This window comes from Chiloscyllium plagiosum, chromosome 11 (assembly GCF_004010195.1).
Source record: "Chiloscyllium plagiosum isolate BGI_BamShark_2017 chromosome 11, ASM401019v2, whole genome shotgun sequence".
Lineage (NCBI taxonomy): Eukaryota > Metazoa > Chordata > Chondrichthyes > Orectolobiformes > Hemiscylliidae > Chiloscyllium > Chiloscyllium plagiosum.
This window is the reverse complement of record NC_057720.1, coordinates 7,266,686-7,287,043: the sequence shown is the minus strand read 5'-3', so window position 1 is coordinate 7,287,043 and position 20,358 is coordinate 7,266,686. Positions and strand designations below refer to the sequence as shown.

Sequence of the window (20,358 nt, the reverse complement as noted above, 5' to 3'; positions counted from 1 at the left end):
TGATTCTGACAGACAATAGTGGATCAGATGGGTTTTTTAAACAATAATTGACAATGGTCACTATTAAGCCATTTTAAAAAAAAATCAAGAGTTTTATTGAATCAGATTTTGTCAGTTGCCAAGCTGGGATTTGAACACTTATGCCCAGAACATTCGCCTTAGGATCTGCATGACTAGTCCAGCAACATTGTCACTCCATCACTCCCCCTTCAGATACTCCTTTCTCCTTTCTTCCTGAACATGTTCCAAGCACTTTACATGAGGGGAAACAGCATCAAATTAGCCTGATATTTGGAAGAACGGTCCATAACTTTATCAAAGAAGCTGCCGACGCTCATCAAAGACTGAAACTTTCCAGTGTAGGAAATTGTGTGGTCATGTCCGTCTCTGTTGGATGCAGTGAATCAGCACGTCTGCCTGCTTTCAATCTGCTTTCAATTTCCCACCAACGCTGTCTCAGTGAAGTGAAGTGAGAACTGAAATTAGGTCGAATGTGAAATCCAAGCCTTTAGTAGGGGTTGAACCTGATCCCAGCCAAAATCACCGCCTGCTGAATTTGGGAGATCTTTCTGGAAACTGATTCAATATTTGTTATGTAATGAACCCAGATATATCTACTTCAATATCTCTCTAATATCTCTCAAATACACACTGTATCTCTCTAATATATTTCTAATACACACTGTATCTCTCTGACATCTTTCTAAAACACATAGTATCTTTCTAATATCTCTCTAATGCGCACTGTATCGCTCTAATATCTCTCTAATACACACTATCTTGCTAATATCGCTCTAATACACCCTGTGTCTCTTTAATATCTCTCATAGATATTTTATCTCTGTACTATCTCTCTAATACACTCTATATCTCTCTAATTTATCACTCGTGTACTTTATATTTCTCTGATATCTCTCCAGGATACTTATTATTTTTCTAATACACTCTGTATCTCTCTAACATTTCTCTAACACAATCTATTCCTCTAATATCTCTCTCGTACACTTTGTATTTCTCTAACACACTGTATCAAAGAACAAAGTGAAGTGCAGCACAGGAACAGGCCCTTCGGCCCTCCAAGCTTGTGCTGATCAACATGCCCTTACTAAACTAAAGAATGAACCTCTGCCCTTATTCAGTCCATATCCCTCTGTTCCCTCCCTATTCTGTAACCATCCAGATGCCTCTTAAATGTCTCCAACCTGCCTGCTTCCACCACCTCTTCTGGCAATGCGTTCCACTCTCTGTGTGAAAAACTTCCCTCGCACATCTCCCTTAAACGTTCCCCCTCTCACCTTGAACCTGTGCCCTCTTGTCATTGAAACTTCAACCCTGGGAAAAAGCCTCTGACATCCACTCTATCTCTGCCTCATAATTGTGTAGACCTCTATCAGGTCTCCTCTCAGCCACCATCTTCCCAGTGAAAACAATCCTCGTCTTTTTAACCTTTCCTAATAGTCAATGCCCTTGAGACCAGGCAACATTCTGATGAGACTACTCTGCACTCTCTCTCCAAAGCTTCCACCTCCTTCTGGTACTGTGGTGACCAAAACTGCATACAAAACTCCAAATGAGGCCCGACAAGGATTTTATACAGCTAATATATCTCGCCAATATCTCTCTAATACACACTTTATCTCTCCTAATGAGGTTTATTCCCGAGACCCAAGTAGTGTTTGGAGACCCACATTCAAATTCTGCCATGGCAGATGGTGGAATTTGAATCCAATAAAAACCTGGAATTAAGAATGTAATGATGACTATGAAACCAATGTCAGTTGTCATGAAAACCCGTCTTATTTGCTCATGCTCTTTCGAGACATGGGTTCAAATCCCTCCATTTAAATTTGAATTCAATAATAATCTGGAATTAAGAGTTGGATGATGTCCATGAATCCATTGTTGATGGCCAGGAAAACCCATCTGCTTCACTAATAACCTTTTGGGAAGGAAACTGCCATCCTTGCCTGGTCTAGCCTTTCATGTGACTCTAGATCCACAGCAATGTGGTTGACTCTTAACTATCCTCTGGGCAATTAGGGAGGGGCAATAAATGCTAGTCTAGTCAGTGACACCCACATCCTATGAAAGAATCCAAAAAACTTAAAGACCTCACCCCAACACAGCACCATTCTCAATCAAGGTTACAACAGTTGCGTTGGCACATTTGGGGCTGCAGTGATCTAGTGGAATTATCACTGGGCTGTCTCTCTCGTAGACTCTGTATTTCCCTTCATGGGGATTAATCCTGAGATTCAGGTAATGATCCGGGGACATGGGTTTGAATCTCTCCATGGCAGAATTTGAATTCAATAACAATCTGGAATTAAAAGTCTGATGATGACCATGAATCCATTGTCGATTGTCAGAAAAATCTCACTGATGTCAGAAAAAAAGGTTCACTGATGCCCTTTAGGGAAGGAAACTGCCATCCTTACCTGGTCTGGCCTACATTTGACTCCAGACCCGCAGCAATGTAGTTACCTCAGTGCCTGCTGGGATGAGTAATACATGCTGAGCTAACCAGTGATGCCCTCATCCCATGAATGAATAAAAAGAAGCTGTGATCAAGGCTGAAATTCTGCTAAATCTCGCTTGTGAGTTTCCTCATGATCTTCTCCGCTGTCACACCCATCAGTAATGTCACTGGATTGGTAATCTGGAGGCCCCGGTCTTAAGGTCTGATGAGAGAGGTTCAGACGGGGCAGCTGGAGCTTACACTCAGTTGACCAATCTAGAATTGCGAGCAAGTCTCAGTGTGGGTGACCAGGAATCCCTCCTGCTCTTACCATGGTTGTGTGCTAAAAGGATTTGTAGAAACACAGAAAATAAGAGCTGGAAGAGGCCATTCAGCCCTTTGGGCCTGCTCTGCCATTCATCATGGTCATGGCTGATCGTCCAACTCAGTAGCCTAATCCTGCTTTCTCCCTATACTCTTTGATCCCATTCTCCCCAAGTACTATATCTAGCTGCCTCTTGAATACAGTCAATGTTTTGGCATCAACTCCTTCCTGTGGTAATGAATTCCATAGGCTCACCACAGGTGAAAAAATGTCTCCTCATCTCCATGCTAAATAATCCACCCTGAATCCTCAGACTGTGACCCTGGTTCTGGACACACCCACCATCAGTAACATCTACCCTGTATCTACCCTGTCTAGTCCTGTGAGATCCCCTCTCATTCACTTGAACTCCAGTGAAAACAATCCTACCCAAGTCAAACCCTCCCCATCCGTCAGTCCCACTATCCCTGGGAACAGCCTGGGAAACCTTCACTGCACTCCCTCGAGAGCAAGGGCATCCTTCCTCAGAAAAGGAGACCAAATCCGCACACAATATTCTAGGTTTGGCCTACAATAACACATCCCTGCTCCTGTACTCGAAGCCTCTCGGAGGTTTCTTCTCAAACTGTTAGGCCACATTCACCTTCCCTCTCCTTGGAGTGGGACTCAAACCTGAAGCTTCTGGCACAGAGGCAGGGACGCTACCGACTGCCCCACAAGATCTGTGGTGACGATTTTACACAAATCAGCTTCTCAAAGATCCGGTCCCAGGTGCAGGTGACTGAAGCCGACATGTGACATAATTTTAAGATGATTGGTGCCAAACCAGCTCAGTTTGAGGCACAGTGTGTGAGGATAGGGCATGTTCACAATGCTTTGTTCAGTGGACACAACAGACCATAATCATGTCAGGGGTCTCATTGCAAATGAGTTCAGTCCTCAGTTCAAGTTGAAGTCCCTAGAAATTGAGGTGTGATTGTGTTTGACAGCGGTCTACAGCCCATCGAGTCTGTACCAGTCAAAAACATCTAACTATTCTAACCCGTTTTCCAGCGCTTAGCCCATTGCCTTGTATGCCTTAGCATCACAAGTGCACATCTAAATGATGTGAGGGTTTCTGTCTCTACCATTCTTCTAGGCCATTGGAATAACTTGACAGAGGACGGTATCCCATCACCAAGTCACCCTTTAGTTAAATGTGCAGAGTCCTTGGCACTGATCCAACTCCCTCAGAGTCAGCTCTCAGGGTGAACAGAATGTCTGACACTCCTGTTTATATCTGTCAGCCAGGGCTCCTTAATTGGACCAGATTAACAGCCCCAAAATGGGAATTCATATTCTATGAGGTCCATTTGGCTGACCTTATTATACTCACGACAGCAACAGTGAGTTCCCGAGTCCCTCGTGAGTAGAAAACATTTTTTCTCACATCTCTAAACCTCCTACCCCTTACCTTAAATCAATGCCCCTTGGTCATTGATCCCTGTGTCAAGGGGAAAAGTTTCTTTCCTGGTAAATACTTCGATGCTTCAATACCTCTGGTTGCAGTTGGAAAAAAGTGTCAAATACATGTAAAACATCACAGTAAGACCAGCAGGTAAAGAACCTTCACACAAAGGGACCATGTGCTGACATTGGAAGAGTTGAGTTTCAAAGGCTCAACTACCGAACAGAATGTTGAATTTAAACATGTTTAATGATCATCAGAATGAACAAGAGGCCTGTAATTAATGAGGAATTTGCTGCTATGTAGAGGCATTACTGAATGCTGGGGTTGGACATTTGGCTCTTTGAGCTTACTCTTACTATTTGTTAAAATCATGGCTAATTTCCCCCCTTAACATCACCTTCCTGCACTATCACCATATTCTTAAATGAAGGGAAATCACAGCTAGAGTAGGCCACTTAACTCCATTGCACCTGCTCCACTGTTTACTAAGATAGTGGCTGATCTGATTGTGACTGTGAATCCATTTTCCAGTCTCTCTCCCTCTCTCACTCTCTCTCTCTCTCTGTCTCTCTCTCTCTCTCTCACTCTCTTTCATTATCTGTCTGTGTCTCCTCTATGGGGTTAAAGTCCCCATAAAAGCAAACCCCATACCCCTCTAGCCCTCTTCTCTCTCTCTCTCTCTCTCTCTCTCTCCCTCTCTGTCTCTATTTCCTCTATCTCAGCATTCAAAAATCTGTTTAACTCAACCTATTTGAGTACAAGAATTTCTCTCCTTCTCACTCCGAAAAGGCTGACCCCTTGTCCTGAGGCTGTGACTGCGGGCTTCAGTCACAGGGTCCACACCCTCTCAATGCTAACTATTATGAACCTTAACAATGTTATCTGCCAATTTGATCATCTTAATGCTGCCAAGTCCCTTCAGAAACTTGTACATTTTAAAGAGATTGACTCTATTCTAAACACTAGAGAAAAGAGACACACTTCACTCAAACTTGCACTAGAGGCCAATCTCCTCATAGCAGGGACCAGCCTCATTACCCTTCACTGTGCCTTCCACAGAGCACAGACATCCTTCCTTAAATATGGACACCAGAGTGATCTACAGTATTCCATCAAAGCCCTGCACAATCTATACCCCATCCATACTCCTTGTTGCCTCGGAAAGGCAGCCAACATCATCAAAGACCCCCTCCCGACCCCAATACAATCTCTTCCAACCACTTCCACCGGGCAGAAGGTACAAAAACTTAAACACATGGCCCCACAGATTCAAGTGCAGCTTCTTCCCTGCTGTTATTAGACTTCTGAATGGACCTCTCAAATTCTAAATTTTATGTTGATCTCGCTCCTTATGCACTTTCTCTGAAGCCATAGCGTTGTTCTGCTCTGGTACCTGAATGCAATTTGTATGGTGCGACCTGCCCGTACTACACACAAGACAAAACCTTTCACTGTACCAAGGTTCATATAACAATAATAAATCAAATCGAATCAATCATAGACAAGAGAGGAGGAATGAGCTGATTCTGGTGTGAGACCTTTGCCTGACGGATCTGTATTGCAGGTTTCGGGATTACTTGTAGCTTGTCAGGGTGGCCAAGGGTCTAAGGCGCCAGACTCAAGGAATGTCAGTCCTTGCCATGTGTCAAGGCTTGTGAATTCTGTGGGTGACGCAGTGGTTAGCACTGCTGCCTCACAGCGCCAGAGACCCCGGTTTAATTCCCGCCTCAGGCATCTGTCTATGTGGAGTTTGTACATTCTCCCCGTGTCTGTGTGGGTTTGCTCCGGTTTCCTCCCACAGTCCAAAGATGTGCAGGTTAGGTGAATTGGCCATGCTAAATTGCCCGTAGTGTTAGGTGAAGGGGTAAATGTAGGGGAATGGGTCTGGGTGGGTTGCTCTTCGGAGGTTCGGTGTGGTCTTGTTGGGCCATAGGGCCTGCTTCCACACTGTAAGTAATCTAACATACTTGCTATTTCTTTCTTCCAGCCTCTGGTGGCTCAGTGGTTAGCACGGCTGCCTCACAGCACCAGGATCCCAGGTTCGATTTCAGCCTTGGGCAACTGTCTGTGTGGAGTTTGCACGTTCTCCCTGTGTCTGCGTGGGTTTCCTCCGGGTGCTCCAGTTTCCTCCCACAGTCCAAAGATGTGGAGGTTAGGTGAATTGGCCATGCTAAATTGCCCATGGTGTTAGGTGCATTAGTCAGAGGGGAATGGGTCTGGGTGAGTTAATCTTCAGAGGGTCGGTGTGGACTGGTTGGGCCGAAGGGTCTGTTTCCACACTGTAGGGAATCTAATCTAAATCTAAATCTTAAGCGAAAGTGAGTTATGTTCCTGTGAGCTCCAGAGGAGATTGAGGTAATAAAAAGCATTGAAACCTGTATCATGTGCTGTGTTCTAGGACTAACCTAAAACCGTGTTCTGCTGGTCATTTCTGTGGAGAGCTTCCAATCCTGTTCTCAACACGCTCCTTTCCACTGGTGCTCTGATGGCTTTCGTAATCGTCAATAGAGATGCTGTCTTTGTAATCACAACTCTGTGTGTGCAAACGTATTGCAATAATCTTCAAAATGTTATGCATGTTTAAAAGGCAGCCATGATTAAAGGAACCCCCTAGGTCTCTCACAGCAAACTCCTACAAACCATAAGACTCTAAGTCGCCACCCCTCCACAACCTCTCCCTCCCCTTGACCTCTCGTCTCTCGCCACTTCAACATCTAGAGAAGCAAGGAGAGGCATTGCTGCCTCAGGAAGTGATTTACTAAGTACCTTACAGAGTTAAATTGAAACAAAGAACTGCATACACTGGAGATCTGAAGCCAACAACATCAGAAACTTTCATCAGTTCGTTCATGGAAAGGGCATATAAGAGGCAGCTGATTGGATTATGACCAGTTTTTATAATGTGGCCAAAAATTTGTCTTCTCCCTTTGATCACACACGCCCAAGGCATTTGGGAATGGAGTGCAGCACTGACTGATTTTCATTTCACTGTTGGCATCGTTGGCAAGGCTAGCATTTGTGGCCCATCCCTAATTGCTTGCGTGAAGGGAATGGTGAACTACAGTCTGACACTAATCCCTGTAGACCGTCCTCACCATAGATCCCAAGAGCAAGAAATATCAGTGGATCCACCCTCGGGCTCCTAAGCCATACATACATTTGTCATCATAGTCACATTCTGCTTTTCATTCCATTTTCCCATCTGTCTCCTGCATCTCGGCTTATCAAATGCTTTCTTTTACCATAAAGACTTTTTAATGTATATGTATTTATTTACCCCTATCATTAATGATGGATTCTATGTGGTTGCTCAAGCCTTAACATTTTTGGATGATGCGGCACGGTGGCACAGTGGTTAGCACTGCAGCCTCACAGCGCCTGAGACCCGGGTTCAATTCCCACCTCAGGCGACTGACTGTGTGGAGTTCGCACATTCTTCCCGTGTCTGCGTGGGTTTCCTCCGGGTGCTCCGGTTTCCTCCCACAGTCCAAAGATGTGCAGGTCAGGTGAATTGGCCATGCTAAATTGCCCATAGTGTTAGGTAAGGGGTACATGTAGGGGTCTGGGTGGGTTGCGCTTCGGCGGGTCGGTGTGGACTTATTGGGCTGAAGGGCCGGTTTCCACACTGTAATGTAATGTAAAAATGTAATGTAAATGCGTTGACCTTATTTCCAAAGATTACATTAACAGAACCTACGTCATATCATCCCCAATCTTAGTTCCATCTCTCTTTACCTCTTTAGATCATTCTCCCTCCCACTGTCTCCCACCCAAGCCCCCACCTCTTCCTCTCCTATGATCCTGCCCCACTAGCTACCTGATGAAGGAGCAGTGCTCCAAAAAGCTCGCACTTGCAAATAAACCTGTTGGATTGTAACGTGGTGTTGTGTGATTTTTAACTTTGTCTACCCCAGTCCAACACCGGCTCCTCCATATCATCTCTGGAAGATGCTAGGTTTAAAAACTAGGCGGGAGCAACCCCTTTCCAAGATCACCATCAAGTGACTATTCTTCATTTGCAAGTTTACACGACATTGCTTCCAATTTGCAGTTGGACTCATGTATTTTGTTAGGAGGGTAGAACAGCATTGAGGTGCTGAATGGCCTACTCCAGGTATGGCTATGTCAGCAGACAGAAGCTGGGGCCCTTGATTGACTTGTTGCTCCACCACACTTCCCGTCTCTGGAAAATCAGGGATTTTGAGATTAATTGCAGCAACGCTTCCACCATTGGCTCTGATGGGGCTAAGATCGCTGCGGCTGGGGTTCATTCAAAGTTGCTGCAAAATCTCACCAGAAAGGACTAAAACCGTTTGTGTTTTGCAGGCTTCAGCCGAGCTGCCTTGCCATTCGGGCTGGTGAGGAGGGAACTCTCCTGCGAGGGCTACGCCATCGACTTGCGCTGTCCAGGGAGTGACGTCATTGTGATCGAGAGTGCCAACTACGGCCGGACAGACAACAGGATCTGCGACGCTGACTTCTTCCAGATGGAGAATGTGCAATGCTACCTCCCAGATGCCTTCAAGATCATGACGCAGAGGTACAGTGGGGTCATTTATCATCAAACATTATCAACCAGCTGCCAAGGGTGAATGAGTAGGCTGTGCTCTGAGGTCATAAGGTCATTGGTTTGTAGAAACATAGAAAACAGGAGCAGGGGGAGGCCATTCAGCCCTCTGAGCCTGCTGCGTAATTTAATACAGTCTTACCTGATCATCCAACTTATCTGCCATACCTTTTAGTCCTTTTAGCCCCAAAAGCTATATCTACCTGCTTTTTGAAAAGAATTCAGTGTTTTAGTCTCAACTGCTTTCTGTGGTAGTGAATTGCACAGGCTCACCAATCCCTGGGTGAAGAAATTTCATAGAATCCCTACCCTATGGAAACAGGCCATTCAGCCCAACACATCCCACAATGACCCTCCGAACAGCATCCCACCCAGACTCATCTCCCTATCCTGTCCCTGTAACCCTACATTTCCCATGACTGATCCACCTAACCTTGACATCCCTGGACACTGTGGGCAATTTAGCATGGCTAATCCATCCTAACATGCACATCTTTGGACTGTGGGAAGAAACCAGAGCACACTTGGAGGTAACTTACGCAGACATGGGAAGAACTTGCAAACTCCACGCAGACAGCCGCCCAAAGCTGGAATTGAACCTGGGTCACTAGCGCTGTGAGAGAGCAGTGCTAACCACTGAGCTACATATCGCCCTCATCTCAGTCCTCAGTGGTCTCCTGTATCCTTACACTGTGGTCTCTGGTTCTGGACTCCCCATTCATTGGGAACATCCTTCCTGCGCTTCCCTGGTCTAGTCCTGTTTGGAATTTTATTGGTTTCTATGAGATCCTCCCTAATTCCTTCTGTTGAAGAAGACAGGAAGACCGGTCACTCCTTTTTGATTTGTTTGTCCACTGTAGTCCCCTTCCTCAAAGTGGGGACTTTGAGATCAACTGTAGCAACACCCCTGCCCTCTGACCTGTCGGCTCCGAGGCACGGTCCAGAGGGATAGATGCAAAATCCTGGGCAGATACCTGGGGAGTGCTGCACTGTTGGAGGAGCTGCCTGTTGGTTGAAACAAAGGGTTGTGACTCTGTGGAATTCCATGCACAGTTGAGGCTACCTCGCTGAATGTTTTTAAGGCAAAGGTAAATTTTTGAACAGTAAAGGAATTAAGGGTTATGGTGAGAGGGCAGGTAAGTGGAGCTGAGGCCATGAAAAATCAGCCATGATCTTATTGAATGGAGGAGCAGGCTCGAAGAGCCAGATGGCCTACTCCTGCTCCTGTTTCTTATGTAGCATTTACCAACGCATTTCTTGTTAAATGTGATGGATGCTGCGACCCTAGTTGAAAGAAAAGTCAGGGCGTTTCTCCTCGATATCTCGGCGAACATTTACCCCACAATCAAGCAGATCTATGTGTCATTATCCCAGCCTTATTTATGGTGCTTGCTGGGTACAAAATGGCTGCCGCAATTCCCTGGCCCTGAACAGTGACTACACTTGATTGATCATAAAACACGCTGAGGAGCCCTGAGGTCATGAGATGCTTTATATGTATTCAAAAGCGTCCTCGTGTTCAGGTCCAACAGGATTGTGAGTTTGATGAAGTAAATGAGCTATTGATTTTTCCTAAATGAAGTCAGACAGTCTTTGGAAAGCGTAAAAATGGGATGATCATCAACTGGAGCTTTTAATTGTTGAGAGTTTTTCTCTGCCTGGAGGTAAACAATGATTGTCCTGCATATCGAACATTGGAAAGTGACAAGTGTTTGGGTGATTTTCCCCCCCTTTTCATCTCTCTGGGTCTCTCTGTGATGGCTGTGACACTTTGCTGTGATACTGGAATAGTGTCCTCACACATGTCTCCTCAGTTCATGGTGAGTGGTTGCAGTGATCTAGGCCTGCAATCGCCTGGTGGGCCCGATTGGCTAGACCGTGCAGCAGGGGCCAGGGAGCAACAGCAGGAAACTGCCTTTATGTAGCATCCTGCATTTTGCGAAGAGCTGTGAGGTGCCTTAAAGGAAGCCAGTTCAAATATCATCCAACACCATATGACAAGAGTGAGCACTTGGTGAAAGGTGCAGGTTTTTGAGGAGCAGCTCAAGGGAGAAAAGTGGGGCTGCAGCATTTCTGGGGAGGGAGCGTGGGGCTCAGGCACCTGATGGGACTCCCAAAAATGGAGGGAAGGTGCAACAGGAACTGAAGCTCCCGCTGCCCATAAACTTCAACCCAACCACATGGAACTCAAGTCCAGTATAGGCCGTCAAGTGTCTTGGGCATAGAGTGTGATGATGCTACTACTTTGACACAGTTATGCTGTCCTTGGTATTTTATTTCAGAGAGGTTGTAAAGACAGTGATTCGGGAAGGTCCAGGCTTGAAGGGTTTTCAGGCCAGTTTGATTATAGCTAATAGATACTACCTCAGGCAAAAGGCCTCCACCTTTTTCTTAAAATAACACTTGTACAATGACAGGGGAGAGGCCAGTTCTCCCAGCTCAGCCCCCCTCTGGTTTGATTTGTGCCAAAGGGGTGTCTATGGGGATTGTTGCAAGTATTTGGAGCAGCATCATTACGTTGACATAATCTGTTGGGTTTTCAAAGAGCTTAAAGTTATTCTGTATTCTGTTCTCTTTTGTTTGTGTTTCATTCAGTAATCTTGCAAATAAATTCATTTTTGTTTAAAACAAAGTAGTTTGGACCAGTGGCATCTCTCCCGGAATATCCGTGTTACATCTGCTTAGAACAACTGGCAAAGTTAGTTTCTACTTTCTTGAAGTGTTTTGAGGGAGTCTGACCTGGTCCATAACGAGAGCAAGGAATGAACCAGAAAGATTCTAGGTCACTCCTGCCTCAATGAATGGCTCTATTTGCCAGCTGACGCAGTGGTGAAGAGATTGGTCAATTGGTCTGTTACTTGCATGGATGCATGGAGGTGTGCTGCAGAGCAACGTTTTAGCCATCTACCCTTTCGGCATTTTGACTTTCATTGGGGAGATCCCTGATTGCTCTATTTTTCCCCCGTGAAGATGAATTTAACTATGACTCTTCATCTGATTCCCAGTTGTATCCCTCCCATTTTTAATCGCATTCCTCCCCTGCGGAGAGAGAGGAAAAAACCTTTCTGCTCATTAAGGGGGTAATTATGCAGGATTTATCAGCAGAAAAAGTGCACGTTAATGGACGCAGACAATTAACAGAAAACCGACTAATTCAATAAAACAAACATTAGGGTTAAATGCATTTGAGCCACTTGTGTAATCAAAACACAGTGTTGTTGCACTCCTGGGAAATTGAAAGCAATTTGATTAGAAAAATGTGACAGTTCTGAGTGATTTTCACTTCAGGCCTCTTAATTTGGATGGAAAGATTATTTTAAAAAAAAGGACTACCAAAACTCTTCCTGATTCAAATTTATACGCCGCTCACTGATGCCAGCACAGCACTGAGTTTATAGAGTCCGCTGGAGTTTGGCCAGCACTCTCCTGCAATACATCAATGTCTGTCAAACAACAGAATCTGTTTCATCTTTTTAGGTTTTGGCACAAAGCACTTTTTATTGCAGTTAACGTTAAGGAATTAATTTGGGATACGTGTCTGAATGCAGCTTGGCGCCAGTCTTGGAGAATCCCACGGCTGACATGCTCAATCCCAGTTTTTCAAGTACAAAGCCACACGTGGTAGAGCTTGGCACTGCTTTAACTCTTCCCTCTCCTCACCCTTACCCCCTGAACACCCTTTCTCATCTCCGCCATCCCCAGGGTTTCGTCCTCACTCAGAGGGTGGTGTGAAACTGGAACTCAACGCCTGTAAGGGTGGGAGAGGCAGAAATCCTCAGAACATTGACAAAGTATTTGGATGTGCAATTGTGATACTAAAGCTTGCAAGGTGACGAGGCAAGTGGTTGGAAAATGGGATTAGAATAGGTAAGTGCACGCAAACACCTCATCTTCTGCCTCTGGAGTTTACAACCATCCACGGTGGCACAGTGGTTAGCACTGCTGCCTCACAGCGCCAGAGACCCAGGTTCAATTCCCACCTGGAATTGTGTGGAATTTGCACATTTTCCCCGTGTCTGCGTGAGCCCCCTCTGGGTGCTCCGGTTTCCTCCCACAGTCCAAAAATGTGCAGGTTAGGTGAATTGGCCATGCTAAATTGCCCGTAGTGTTAGGTGAAGGGGTAAATGTAGGGGAATGGGTCTGGGTGGTTGCGCGTCAGTGTGGACTTGTTGGGCTGAAGGGCCTGTTTCCACACAGTAAGTAATATAATGAGCCTTAACATAGAATTCACCAGCTTCCAAATCTCCGCAATCCCCCCCCCCCCATTTCATCCCAGGCCAAGCTCTCTCTCTCCCCATCCCACCCCCTTAACCTGACCCTACCTGTCCATCTTCCTTCCCACCTATCTACTCCAACCTTCCCACTGATGAGTCACGGCCACCTCCTACCTGCATCCAGCTATCGTCTTCCCCCTAACCCCACCCACTTTCCCTAATTAGTTCACAACCACCTCCCCCTCCCATAGTCCTGATGAAAGGTTCCGACCTGAAACATTGACTCCCCTGCTCCTTCACCTGCTATGCTTTATCCCACTCCGACTTTACCAACTCCTGCATCCGTAGTTCTCACTATCTGCAAGTTTGACTGGCACAGACCTGATGGGCCAAAGGGCCTTCTTCTGTGCTATCAGTGTCCATGATGGTATGATTGCCTGTGGACCAGGCCAGAGGCAAATCCTGCCCCTAGTTTCTTTTCAACTTGTGCTGGGACCCCCTTTCCTATGGCTGGAATGTTTGAGCGTTGCTGTGGTCACTCCATGCGACGTGAAGACTAGTGATTAAATATAACCTCCTCCCACAAATGGGACCACCCTTCTGGACCACTCGCCACCCCCATCTCTTACTAGGCTTTCCCACGCAAGCGATCTGAACAGCTTCTTCGTCTATTATTGTTTGTGTTTGGGATTTGGTTCTCACTGGCATGTTAATATGTTTATTGTCCATTCCTGATCGCCCTGGATTACATGGCGGTGGGACTGCAAATGGTGCAGGGACACCGACAGTGCTGTTAGGGAGTGAGTTCCAGGATTTGGATCCAGAGACTCTCTAGGAACAGCAATATATTTCCAAGTCGGGATGGTGAGGGGCTTGGAGGGGAACTTGCAGAGGGTGGGGTTCCCATGTATCTGCTGCCCTTGTCCTTCTAGGTGGAAGTGGTCGTGGGTTTGGAAGGTGCTGCCTGAGGGTCTTTGGTGAATCTCCACAGTGCATCTTGTAGATAGTAGTGTGTCAGTGGTGGGAGTGGATGGTAAAGGTGTTGCCTGTCAAGTGTGCTGTTTTATTCAGGATGGTTTTGAGCTTCTTGTGTGGAGTTGCACTCATCCAGGCATCTGGGGAGTACTCCATCACATTGTTTTGCCTTATAGATGGTGGACAGGCTTTAAGCTCAAATTAAATTCCCACCCAAAACAAAAATAATCCTTGGGAAGTTGCTATGTGAGGAGCACTTGCGTCTTTACAAAACACTTGACATTCTGGTTCCCGAGAACTCACTGAGATGATGGCATTGTGGTACCATCACTGGGTTAGTCATCCAGTGGTCCCAGCTGGTGCTGTGGGGGCAGTGGGTTGAAATCTCACCATAGAAGGATAGTAGAGTTTGAATTCCGTGAATAGAACGAGGAACTGAAAGCTAATCGCAGTAACAATGACTGTGATGCTATTGTTACAAAAGCAAAATATTGCAGATGTTGGAAATCTGAAACAAGCAAAGAAGCTATTCAATTGAGAATCAGAAATTTTTAAAATAAACTCAGCAGGCCTGGCAGCATCTGCGGAGAGAAAGCAGAGTTAATGTTTCCATTGACCCTTCTTCAGAATTCTCTGCAGCTTGGAAAGGTATGCATGTTGAAGATAGGAGGATGAGGGGGGAGGAGTAAACAACAGAGAGAGATGGAACACAGAGAAACCATTGTTGATTGTCATAAAGATGCATCTGCTTCAAATTCAGTTTCATTAATATCTAAAAGTGAAAGTTGGTCACATCAACAGTTTTTTAAAATTTATTCATTTTATGGGTGTGGGTATTGCTGGCAGGGCCCAGCATTTATTACTCGTCCCTAGTTGCCCCTTGAGAAAGTGGGGGCGAGCTGACTTCTTGAACCGCTGCAGTCCATGTGCTGTATGTAGACCGACAATGCCATCAGGGATGAGATTCCAGGATTCAGTTATCTGAATCGCCGATGTCCTTTAGGGAAGGAGACGGCCATCCTTACATGGTGACTCTTAACTGCCCTCTGCAATAGCCCAGAGAGCCACTCAGTTCAAGAGCACTTAGCGAAGGGAACAAATATTGGTCTTATTGGCGACACCAAATTAAAAACAAATGTGTGCCAGGACTGTGTTACTATCCCATCTGGAAGTGGCGTTCACATCGTGTCACGGTCTTCGTACAAGATGCACATCTGGGAAACCACACGTGAGGAGCAGGCCCTTTCAAAATCAAAAAGAAAATTTCCTTCCCCATCTATCCCTGGGACACTGAGGTCAAGGTGGTCTGTGTTGAAAGAGCTATCCCAGCTTTTAATCAAAGCTGATCACTGCGGAGGGGCAGTGCAGTCATGAACATTTGTGTGTTTGCCCAAGGTCTGTCATTTCTACAGCAACACAGCTAGCAGGGGGAGCTTAATATATTTTTAATGCATGTGTTTCTGGTTAGTGGCTAGGCTTTTGAGGCCAGCACTAAGCTGAAACATATTCTGAGATTAAGATGAGAGTAAAAGATTTAAAGAGAATAGTTATGAGAATATTTTGAGCAGTGGGGTTTTCAAATGTTGCTGCATTGGGACACCCTGCACTTGTGGGCAAACCTCAGGAGGACTCCCTCTAAGTGCTACCACATTCATCAGGACTACTTCAAGAATCAACACTGTTTGTACTTGCATTTGATTTTATTATTGTCATGCGCTGAGATACAGTGAAAGGTATTGTTTTGTGCGCTATCCAGAGAAAGCATACCTTACATTAGTATATCAGGGTAATGGAACAGAATACAGAATATAGTGTTAAAGCTACAGAAAAGGTGCAGAGAGAGATCAGCTTTAATATATGAGAGGTTAGTTCATAAGTCTGGTACCAGCAGGGAAGAAGCTGTTCTTGAATCTGTTAGTACATGTTTTTAAACTTCTGTATCTTCTGCCCGAGAGAAGAGAGTATAACCGGAGTGGAGGGGTCTTTGATGATGTTGGCTGCTTTCCTGAGGCAGTGGAAAATGAAGACAGAGTCAATGGATGGAAGGCTGGTTTACGTGATGGACTGGGCTGCGTTCACAATTCTCTGTCATCTCTTGTGGTTTTGGCCAGAGCAGTTGTCATGCCAAGCTGTGATCTATCTATCAAATAGAATACTTTCTGTGGTGCATCCATAAAAGTTGGTAGAGTCATTGTGGACATGTCAAATTTCCTCAAACCTCTGAAGAAGTGTAAGCATTGATGTGCTTTCTTGACTGTAGCATTGACGAGGATGGACCAGGACAGATTATTGGTGATAATTACTTTGAGGAACTTGAAGCTCTCGCCTACCTCCACCTCAGCACCATCAATACAGACGTGGGTATGTCCTTCACATCTCGTTTTGAATCTCTCCTACAAGTATTGTAGAAGGGTAGCAGCTGTACCAATGTACACTATTCCCAGACTGAGGGACTGAAGCATTCTCAGCTTGACAATTTCCTCAGATTTAACGTTAGACTGCGATACCATCTTCCCCCTCAAGTGGATGTAAAGGGTCCCACAGCCACTCTTTTTGAAGAGGAACAGGGAGATCTGCCGAATAATGTTTTGCCCTCTGCCACCATCATTGAAATCAGATTATCATGGTCACGCTCACATTGCTGTCCGTGGGAGCTTGCTGTGCGCAAATTGAACAGCATCCCAAGGTAGATGTTGTCATTTAAACTCTGTTCATAAAGCTAGTTGCTGATCATGGCAACCATCACTGCTGGTTGTATACCCCATCTGGTTCTCATCGAGTCACTCTGTTCAGGGGCAATTAAGGATGGGCCATAAAGTGTTGGCCTCGCCAGTGATGTCTCTATCCCATGGCAAAACGAAGAGAGCCAATACTGGCTGCTGTATTCCCTACATTACAATACTGACCGTACTTCACAAAATGTCTTTTTTGTTGGGGAAAGGGGAGGAGGCAGGTGATGACCCAGTGGTATTATTGCTGGGCTGCTAATCCAGAGCCTCGAGAACTATATTAGAACCCAAGTTCACGGCAGATGGTGGAATTTGAATTTAGTAACAAAGTTTTGGGATTAAGTATCTATTGGTGATCCGATAACCATTGTTGATTATTGGGAAAAATCTCCATCGAGTTCACTAATGTCCTTTAGGGAAGGAAATCTGCCATCCTTACCCAGTCTGGCCTACATGTTACTCCAGACCCACAGCAATATGGTTGACTCTTAACTGCCCTCTGGGCAATAAGGGATAGGCAATAAATGCTGGGCCTATGAATGAACTTTAGAAAAAGCGGATGTGAGGAATGTCAGATCAGCCATAATCCGAGTGGATGTCGGAAAAGGATTGTGGAGCCAAACAGCCTATCCCTGTTCCTGTGCTCTTGCTAACTGTCAGGTACATTGGGACATCCGACTGTAGTAAAAGGGTTTCATAAATGCAAGTGTTGCTCTCTGTAGGGTTGACACATTGCATGGAGTGAGCTGCGAATGCTGATGTGCTTTGTGATGCTGATGACTACACATGTGGACCACCTCGTCAGCCGAGTGCCCGGATAACGGCTGATCTTCTGGAACCCTGCACTGATTGCAAAACCACTTGTCAGATCCCACACCCTGCGTCCCTCCACCGTTGTGATCAATTCAGGTCACAGAACACAGATTGGCTTTTTGAACTCGTGGTCAGTACAGTTTTTAATTCACCCCTGGGATGTGGGTGCTACTGGCTGGCCCAGTATTTACTGCCCGTCCCTAGTTCCCTTGAGAAGGTGTTAGCGAGCTGCCTTGTGCTGTGGGTTGACCCACAATGTCTTTAGGGAGGGAATTCCAGGATTTTGACCCAGTGACACTGAAGGAACGGCGATATATTTCCAAGCCAGGATGGTGAGTGGCTTGGAGAGGAACTTGCAGGGTGTGGTGTTCCCCTGTATCTGCTGCCCTTGTCCTACTAGATGGAAGTGGGCTTGGGTTTGGAAGGTGCTGTCTAAGGAGCTTTGGTGAATTTCTGCAGGGCATCTTGTTTGTAGAAAGTGCATATTACTACTACTGAGCATTGGTGGTGGAGGGAGTGGATGTTTGCAGATGCTTTGTCCTGGATATTGTCAAGCTCCTTGAGTGTTGTTGGAGTTGCATCCATCCAGGGAAGTGGGGAGTATTCCATCACACTCCTGTCTTGTGTCTTGTGTGTGGACTGGCTTCAGGGTGTCAGCAGACTAAAGAACTGAAGTGTACCCAGTGAAACCTTTTATGCCCTAACCGACAAAGCACATTCAGTAGTCAGCAGTGCCAACCAACAATAATTCCCTTTCGAAAGCTCAGATATAAACAGTTATGGAGCCAATTACAGTCCTATCACAATGTTGAATCTGTGTCTCTGACCTCCTGCTGTATGACCTCCGTTACTTCATGCAAATATTAGTCAAATAATACATTTCTTTGAGCACAGTGCTTTATAAACCCTGCAGAGTGCCAAGCAAGAGGCAACATTACCCAGATTCCCTAATGCTCATGCTTATCATTCTTTATCCTTTCTGGAAGCAATAATCTATGAACAAAGAACATAAATAAAACTTTCTGTGTCTTCCACCCAAATCTCCTATGAGAGGTGAGAGAGAGATTTGTGCAGTCTCTTTTATGGCTTCAGTTTGTTCAGTTTTTGAGTCAAGTTGCTCTGGTAGAATCTGCTTTTCCAACAAATCATTTGATCAATTCATTAAATTAGTGCACGGATTATATTTCTTCCTACGATGACAGAGTAGAGGTAACCTGAAAGTGATGGTGAGGATTTTTTGAAGATTCCTTCATTTATTGCCTATCCCTAATTGCCCAGAGGGCAGTTAAGAGTCAACCACCTTGATGTACATCTGTTTTCTTATAAAGAAAACCCTTGCATTTATATGGTGCCATTCGTAATCTCAGGGCATCCCAAAAGTTTAGAGCTAAGAGTTGTGTTGCCAAAGGATTTGCACTCTTGCACTCATTCGGGCAAGCACAAGAGTGCCAGCTGTCAAGTAATGACAACTACTTGTGTTACAGGAGAAGAATGTGGATTGGTTGCCATGGAAAAAACAACCACGGACCTTGAGAAGCCTGTAGTTTCTTGCTGTCTCCTCCATGGCAACCAATCGATGGACAAAGCATAAATAAATAAATAAATAAATAAAATCATCTGTGATTTGGCATGCTTGCATTTGTGGTGATGAATGTAAGGCAATTAAGATAAAGCAACGTGTGTCTCTTTTCAGAAAGATTCAAGTTCTTTTCCACCAAACATTTGTTTTAAAGTCAGCGAAGCATTTCTGAATTGTAGTTACTCTTGTAACGTAAGGAGAACAGCAGCCAATATGCACACATCAAACAACAATGTGATGAGTGACAAGGTAATATGTTTTGCAATGTTGCTTGAGGAACAAATCTTGGCTCCGACTGGAACTCCTCTACTGAGTGGCCTCATGATTCTTTACATCCTCCTTAGAAGTGCACTGGTCTTGGTTAAATGTTTCAGCTGAAAGTAGAGATTGCCAACGGTGTGCCACAGCCTCAATACTGCATTGGTGTGGAGGCACTTTAAGGACAGACTGGAAAGACTGTGACGTTTTACCTTGGAGCGTAGCAGGTTAAGGGGTGATCTTATGGAGGCTTATAAGATCATGGGAAGGTATAGATAAGGAAAAGTGAAGGCATGGATAAGGTAAATAACAAAGTCTTTTCCCTAGAGTAGGGGCGTCCAAACCTAGAGTGTGTAGGTTTAAGGTGAGAGGGGAAACATTTAGAAGGGATCTGGGTGTAGCGTTTCCAGACAGAGGGTGGTGTGTATATGTAATGAGCTGCCAGATGAAGAGGTAGAGGAGAGTATAGTTACAACATTTAAAAAGCATCTGGATGCGTAAATGAATATGAAAGGATTAGAGGGATATGGGCCAAATGCAGAGGCGAATGGGACTAGTTAAGTTTTGGAAAGTTAGGCAGCATGGATGAGTGGTCTGTCTCTGGGCTGTATGACTCGCTGAGTCATTAGCCTTTGGAATCAGTGACAAACAGAATGATGGCTGACAAACGAAATTTGTGAACACCAAAGGCAGGCTGAGGTGAGGCTGATTCCTGGACGCTGCTTCCACATTGGTAGCGACCGCCTTTGAACAATGCTGGCTGACCACATTATCGCGAAAACCTTCAATATTGCAATCACCAGGGCACTGTGTTCAGGATGCTAGGCTTGGCGTGGAACACCATGGGGCTGTAGTGGAGACAGCAGGAGGTTGTGCCACTGTTGATGCTTCGTCTTGTTGCAAAACAAAAGTGTTGATGCCAATCGGGTCTCTTGCGCAGCAGGTTATCCAGAGGCTGCATGAACAGCCAGCTGCATAGGCACATCTGGG

At 45.4% G+C, this 20,358-nt stretch overlaps 1 protein-coding gene across 31 annotated transcripts in view; it reads left to right on the top strand.

Annotated features, from left to right (window-relative positions):
* The window catches only part of adgrl2a (adhesion G protein-coupled receptor L2a), a 485,081-nt gene that overhangs the window by 226,335 nt on the left and 238,388 nt on the right, over positions 1–20,358 (top strand). For all 31 annotated transcript variants that reach the window (XM_043698637.1, XM_043698647.1, XM_043698657.1 and 28 more), the window contains one exon: positions 8,560–8,773. In XM_043698637.1, coding sequence (XP_043554572.1) covers positions 8,560–8,773 — 214 coding nt within the window. The remainder of the gene's footprint in view (positions 1–8,559; positions 8,774–20,358) is intronic.